The following is a 7,344-nucleotide window of genomic DNA, read 5'->3' as shown; positions in this document are numbered from 1 at the left end:
ATTAGAGAGAGGTTGAAGAGTTTTAGAATGATGAACATTACATTTTTGTTGCAGCAATTTGAGAGGAGGATAGAGAATGTGTAAATTTTTCATTATATAGGGAGACAAAAAATCCAATTAGGTTAAATATTTTTGATTCAGACGACTTCCTAGACGACTTCCTAGAATGTGTAAGTCGTCCAGAAGACTTTAATATTTTTAGCGGGAAATTAAAATATTTTTAGCTGGAAACTAAAATAGAAGACTTATAAGTCGTCTGGTTTAAATTATTTAAGCGGGAAAATAAATTTTAAAAAACAATTAGGCGGAAATATTTGGACGACTTACATGTAAGTCGTCTGTTTTAATTTCTTCACCAGACGACTGAAATGTAAGTCGTCTAGACCCTAAACATAACCCCTAAACTTAATTAACTAACTAAACACTTCATAAAATCAAATTAAACTTCAAAAGTGTTTATTATACATAAAAATAAACACGTATAGGTAAAAATTTAATTTTTCAAAAAGAACATTCAAGCTTTCCAAAAACTAACCCTAAGAATACATACAATACTACAACATATGTTGCTAAACCCTAGACCAAAGAATACCATGATCCACTACCTACACTCATCTATGTTGAAAACAATTCAATTTTGTTATATTTTAATTTATATCATTTAGAACTGTTTATAATTACATGATTTTAATTTTTCGCTTATCAAAATATTTGTTTAAAAATTTAAAAATTATTTTTAAGATCAGTTACACCAGAAGACTTACTTTGAAGTCGTCTAGGCGATTTCCAACATCTCAGACGACTCAGACGACTTATTGGAGCTATATTCGTAAAAAAGACTTCTGTTATTGTGTTTGGTCACAAGGGGTTTGGCTGTAATTTCACAAGGCATTTAGGTTAGTTTTGCATTTGATTCAAGTTTGGGTATAGGTTTGGGGTTAAAATTAAGTTGTGTGTTAGTTTTGGCAAATTTTCCTATAATAAATTATTATTTAAATAAATAAATAAAATAAATAATTCTTTTTATGTTTTCAAATTATACTTTTTCAAATTTGAACTTTTTTCTAAATTTTCTTTTTTTAATTTTTTTTTAATTTTTTTTTTCAAATTTTCTTTTTGAAAATTATGTTTAAAACTATTTTTTAAAACTTTTTATATATTTCTTAAATATTTATTTATATATTTATTAGAATCCTAAATTTCATATTCCAAAAACCCTACTCCACCCACCCCTTAATTCTAAACCCTGAGTTTAGATTAGTTAACATAAGTGTCTTCTACTTTTCATTAAAAGTGAGGATAAAAGTGATTAGTGTAAACATGAAAAGTAGTACTATAAATGTGGTATTTGTAACAATTTTTTTTTTTGGGTTAAATTGTTAAAGATATTATAACCGATTTTCAAATTTTACAGAGTTGTGGTGATCCCACTTATTACAAGAAAGAAAACATTAGACAGGAGAGAGTGAGAAAGAGAAGAAGAGCTGCATCAGGGAAGGGGCTGGCGGAGGTCGAGGTCGCGGTGGAATGGAGAGCAGGCGGTCGCGAATTATCCTGTCTATGCGGGAGATGGAGGCTTGCTGAGTTGAAGTCCCTGAAGATTCTGAAGTTCCTTTCTCTCCAAAGAACATACGTGATCACCTGAGAGAGAAGCTTCAAAATTGTTGAGAGACCTGGGGAAGATAGCATCGGTGCCTGGTTCAGCAAGGCAGAGCACACGAGTAGTGATGACGGGGGGCGATAGATACGAAGCACTGAAGTGAGACCATATCTCCACTGCGTACGGGCATTGAGAGAATAAGTGCTCATGAGACTCAACTCCAGCTGAGCAAAGCACACAATTTCGGTACAGACAAACTCCAAGAGGAGAGTCTGTCCCTTGTAGGAAGACGACCAAGGATCGCCAGCCAGGCAATGAAGGAGCACCTTGGAATTTCCTCCTTAAACCAGATAAGCTTGTGCCAAGAGACAGTGGGAGCTTCAACTCGAATTCTGTTCCATGTAGCTTTGCTTTAGAACTTTGGAACATAGTGATCTGCATCATTCCTCCAAAAAAACTTATCAGGCCCTCGTTGTGGCAAGGGAGGGGCCATCGTGGAGAGTACAGTTTGCAGAGTTTCTGCTTCCTCTGACCTTGCTGCTGGGAGGGACCAATCACCTTTCTGCTTCCTTTTTCTTATGTTGTTGATAAAAGCTAAACTAAAGAGCATGTTCAAATTATTAGCGCTCTAATTTCACTGATAGAGCGAGCTTCTCAGTCTTGGGTATAGTGCAATAGTTCTCAGTATAAGAGATGAATTGTTGCAAGAGCTCAGTATGAGAAGTATCAAATTGGTTTAAAATAAATGTGAACTCAGCTCTACGACTGCTGTGAAAACAAATTTATTCTATGAAAGTCATTGGTTACTGAGATAATTGAAGCTGCTCGTACTCACATGGAGCATTGAAGAAAATAACTGTGTGACAATGTGATGTGTCATGTTTTTGACATAATCTAACAGTGTTTTTAGTGTTTTCGAGTTGTGATCGAGTTTTGGGTTCTTCTTAAGTCGTTTCAAACCTAAAGAACATTTTTGATGGAGATTGGATCGCTAGGAGCAAAACTGATCAGAAGAAAATGAGAATTTCACCTTCAGATCAGTTGCTCTCTAAAGGTTAAATCTATCAACCAAAAATGTTTTAGATTTGCTAGAAAGGACATAGATGGACAGATTTTCCTTAATTCAACAGCATGCTAAGGGGAGCCGTGAACTTATTGAAATGGCTAATGCTTGTCTTCCATCCCTGGTTCAAACGACAGTAAAATATATTATGGTTACTTAAATGGATCGGTACAACGATAGTTGGTCGATCTTGATATTTCTTTACATTTAATTATTTTCAGAAGGATAACTCCATAAAAATTCATGTTATTTCAGAATTACTTAATCTAAATAGGTTCCTTTCAAAATAGCAAACCCCAAAACCACAACAGGGGAAAGAACCCAAACCATAACAAACAAACAAAAAAGCATTAACACGAAATCAAGAGATCACACCATGAAACTAAACAACATTTCTCCAAATTATCCTTGGACAGAAAATTACCACAAAATCCTTGGTAACTAGGTCATGTTAATTTCAGAATTGCTTTCTTAAGCAAATTAGGATTTTTTGGATTGATCTCACAACCAAAATAAACCAAACCAAACCCAAGCTCAAGTTCCCTATGCCGGGTGATCACCCGGATTATGTTAACTGCTGAAAAGTTGCAGTATGATTAAAATACTTCAATCAGTTTTAGAAAACTAAGCTATTTTAATAGGCTAATAAACAGAAACAACTCAGGCAAAGAGGTCACTGGCCATTCAAGAGAAATGGATCAGTGTGGTTATCTAAAATCTGGTCATCTATGATTGCACCGTGTTTCCCAACCGCCGGGATACTAAGTGAACGTTTCCTCATCTTAGCTTTATCCGAAGCTGCTATAAGCATTCTGTTCCTGTACTCAGACGTAAGCTCGAGAGATTCAGTTAATGGTTGGTTCACTGTCCTGAGGAAAAGGTCGAGGTTTTGGATGTATTTCTCATCATCTTTCTTGGGTTTAGTTGTTGCCTCCTTATGGTTGTTTTCAGACGCCATGGAGATTGTGTCTCGAGTCTCTTCTTCTTCGTTGTCTGTCCAGTAACTCTTGTCTTCCATTGCCAGATCATCGTACTCTTCATCTGACTTTGTCGATTCCTCATCCACCGATCCAACCTGGTTAAGATTTACATGTGCGAGTCTTAAACTAACGGGCAGAAAAAAAGGTATTACCACCCCCACCCCCAAAAAAAAAGGAATTAAGATTTGTCAGTTCGCTACCTCTTCACGGTTGCGTTCATCATTGTTATCGCTGTTATCTTCATCAGAATCTGGCTCAGGGAACTCATCATCGATTTCTTCATCTTCATCACTCCCATTCACAGACTGCTCCTCCTTAAGCTACACACAAGATACGGAAATGATTAAACAACCTTTACAAAAGAAACTATGTGTATATACTCTACTCTTTTACCTCTTTTGAAGGCCCATCAGATATCCGAGGTGAACTGCAGCAAGAAGAGTAATGTCTGCTTCCGGTTTCAGTAAAATCTGCTCTCGACTCGTCTACACTCCCAGCGTGACTGGTTGCGCCATCACTAGGCCAAGCGCTGATCCCAAAGAGACCGAACTGAAGATTCACTGCTTCACCTTTCTCTAGGTATCCGTTAACAGGATGCTCTGTTCCATCATTCATCTCAGTACGAATGACGGGCTTCCTAATCTCATCAACGGTACCCACAGGCCAAGTTTTTGCTACGGTGCCGTCAGTGTTCAGAAGAGCCATCACACGCCTGGAGGAGCCTGTTCTCTGCAGCTGAAACATTCCCTTGGACCTTAATGAATTGGCTGCACATTGGTTCCTGTGCTCTTCATCGATAACAGCAACTGTGTTTGTGCCTACGTCATAGAGCTTCTCTCCTGCTTCGCGTCTACGCAGACAACTGAAGACTGTAGCGTGAATTGTAGCCACGCTCTTGTCGACATTTGTGTTGTTTATCTTAGGAACGAGATGTTTGTCGGCTCGTTTACATAGATAATCCTGTATTGTTCTGATGTTACGTATATATTTTACATACTTATTCTTCGCCGGATCCAACGTCATGTACTTTGCTCGGACTGCAAATCGTTCCAAGTGTTTCTCCTCATTCGAGATGTATACCATAAAGGGAACAATCGAAGGGTGCTTTTTCATCAGTCCCATCTGCAGAAAAGAAAAAAAAGTTAAAAGTCTGAAAATATCTTTGCAACCTCAAATCCAAATGTGTAATGAGACTTACGACAAAGTTAAGGCTTAAGTGGACCCCCTCAACGACTACAGACTCTCTCCTTTTTTCCCATGTCGTAATGAGCCTATCGAGACTGTCAATCACCATCTCGCTTTGTGCCTTATACCCTTCTATAGCCATCTGCTTATCACTTAACAGCTCAGTAGTGCTTGAGTTTGATCCAGCATCCATCTTTTGGGTGTTGGAGTTTACACCTCGAGAGCCTTTCAACTTTTTCGCTTTTCTTTTGGCCTTTGACTCAGCAACTGCCACAGGATCAAGGTACTCTCCAGCATGGTACGTCGAAGCCCATAGCAAAGGATTCTGCTTCTCATCAGCGAAGCTCCTCATCATGTGTCTTATAGAGTCAGTTGATACCACAGTCGTAATCCCCAGCCTGCTACCCTGTAACACAATGGTACAAATTGCATCTGATTCTCCTCATAATTTAGGATACAAAAAATAGAGTTTCTTATTGCCACTCTAAAGCATATAGACGGAGGAAATGAACATTTACCAGCAATGCAGACAATGTAGATTTACCACAGCCACTGGTACCACAGAGCAGAACAGTTACAGATTCTTTCCTTTCGCGGATTCTGTGAGTGATAATGTTAACACGAGTTGTAGACAATGTGTGAAATAAAATTAGAAAAACTACAGTTTAATGACAAGATATGTACTATGAGTGGAAAATAGCAAATCCGAGCATAGATAACAAATACAAGTACACCGGTCCATGGCATTACCAACGTAATAGGATCACTTCGGGGATTAATGCACTAAAACTATGAAGCTAAACACGAGCATAGCATCTAACACACATCCGGAAAAACATACAATTAAATATTTGAAAGTCTATAGTGGGAAGCTAAAAGCGAGAAGAATAGTTGACATGTAGGAACAGTGAGATGAGCTGTGATCTTAAACATTAAGAAAGATATATGCGCATGATCATATCTCTTTATTGGCCATTCATTCTGACTACTAATTCTGTCAAATATATACGCTAGAGAGCCATATAAATGCTAAAGAATATCTTTGAAAGGCATATTAATATATTTAAAACGAACCGAATAAGAGATAACCAGCAGACAAATGCAAAATTCATATGCCATGGCTTTATTGACAAAACATATCAAAATATATTCTAAAAGTTACCTGCATGCGAGAATCAAATCTGCTCTCTGGTCACGGCCAACGTACTTATATTCAGCGAGGGCATCACACACAACATCTAAGAATATCTGCCGTGTTACAAAAACAGTTGTCCGTCTTTTATACATCTCAAAAGGTTTACTTTTATCCTTGTCAACATCATCAGCAACCAAACAGTAAGTTGAACCACCAGCCTTTTTTGAAAACTCAGGCTCCTTCCCATGCTCTGGTGAGGAATTGCAAGATCCCTCACTTCTTATTAACTCAAAAACCCTGCGGCTTATCTGCCAAAAATAGGGGGAAAAACAATTCTATCAGCAACGAAGAACTCCTTGTCGCTTTGAATATAGTTTACATACAACATATGTTATTTCACAAATATAACGATGAGTTTAATGAAAGATTATAACTCTGAGATGATATATCCCAAAGCAAACAGAAGGAAAAAAAAAAAAGCTCAAAGAAGAGTAGATCCAATCTAAGACATTTGTAAATGTTCAATACACATCATTGATCCAACAACGTCCACGCTACGTGTCAAACAAGATTATTCAACAAACAAAATCGACATTCGTAAACGCGATCACCTTGAAGGCGTGACGCGCCTTGCATCCCATAAGCTGAAGAGTACTCTGCAATACAGGACGCGTATACCTAAACAAATCCTCTCCATTACCCTCGACCACCTCTACATACAGAAGCTTCGCCGCCTCCGCCATTTCTGCAATCAAACAAACAAACAAACAAACCAGAATGATGATCAAAGGCAAAATCGGAAATGCAGAATCGTCGCTTACTTTCCTTGGAAAATTGGTTTTTGCAGATCCAAAATTAGGGTTTATAAATGCGGATCGTGGTACGAAGAAGCAAGGAAAGAGATTTTCGCCATTTTTATTGTCTCGAGAAGAGCCTTCAAGACTTTCTTTGTTTAACAAAACAATTTTTACAAAAACTTTCCTCTCGCTTTCCTTTTTTTTTTGAACTCTACCAGCTTCTTACTTTCTTGATGATGACATCCCTAGCTTTTGTTTCTACATCAATTTTCCCCCTACTGTTTCGTTTTTAACTTTGACTCATGTATTATCGAATCCTAAATAAAGCATGTGAATGCCAGAGAATAAGGGGCGACTCGTTTTCCCGCTACCATCCGCAAAAGCAGCTTCTGCGGTTGGTAGCGGTTGTCGGCGGTTTGCAACAATCACTTAAATCGCTCTAAACCGCTTCAAACCGCTCCGAACCTCATAAATTCAAAAGCTGGCTCCAGCTAGCGTTTGCGGTTGCGGGCGGTTACGGGAGGGTAAAATTTTTTTCTTTTTTTTTAAACAATATATACAAAAGTAAAAATATTTAATAAAAA

At 37.7% G+C, this 7,344-nt stretch overlaps 1 protein-coding gene across 3 annotated transcripts; it reads right to left on the bottom strand.

Moving 5' to 3' along the window:
* Positions 1-3,114: 3,114 nt before the first annotated feature.
* Positions 3,115-7,007, bottom strand: LOC106347494 (P-loop NTPase domain-containing protein LPA1 homolog 2). Of its 3 annotated transcripts, none has more exons than XM_013787036.3 (8): positions 6,785-7,007; positions 6,575-6,708; positions 5,991-6,271; positions 5,347-5,428; positions 4,842-5,234; positions 4,037-4,765; positions 3,844-3,963; positions 3,115-3,738 (listed from the first exon to the last, which is right to left on the bottom strand). In XM_013787036.3, the coding sequence occupies exons 2-8, from the start codon at positions 6,704-6,706 to the stop codon at positions 3,337-3,339; spliced, it is 2,139 nt and encodes a 712-aa protein (XP_013642490.2). In that variant the 5' UTR covers positions 6,707-6,708; positions 6,785-7,007; the 3' UTR covers positions 3,115-3,336. The 3 variants fall into 3 exon arrangements, with proteins under 3 accessions (XP_013642490.2, XP_022543192.2, XP_048590752.1); XM_022687471.2 differs by having other exon boundaries at positions 6,789-6,966; XM_048734795.1 differs by having other exon boundaries at positions 6,575-6,711; positions 6,792-6,966.
* Positions 7,008-7,344: the final 337 nt, after the last annotated feature.

Source organism: Brassica napus, chromosome A6 (assembly GCF_020379485.1).
Source record: "Brassica napus cultivar Da-Ae chromosome A6, Da-Ae, whole genome shotgun sequence".
In the NCBI taxonomy this organism is placed as follows: Eukaryota; Viridiplantae; Streptophyta; class Magnoliopsida; order Brassicales; family Brassicaceae; genus Brassica; species Brassica napus.
Note: the sequence above shows the minus strand (reverse complement) of the source record. Positions and strands in the feature narration are given on the sequence as shown.

Excerpts from the sequence above, each read along its gene's own strand:
- LOC106347494 (XM_013787036.3), bottom strand. The coding sequence starts at position 6,706 with ATGGCGGAGGCGGCGAAGCTTCTGTATGTAGAGGTGGTCGAGGGTAAT. Across the intron at positions 5,429-5,990 it reads GATTTGATTCTCGCATGCAG|AATCCGCGAAAGGAAAGAAT; the intron begins GTAACTTTTAGA and ends TATCACTCACAG. Across the intron at positions 5,235-5,346 it reads CTACATTGTCTGCATTGCTG|GGTAGCAGGCTGGGGATTAC; the intron begins GTAAATGTTCAT and ends ATTGTGTTACAG.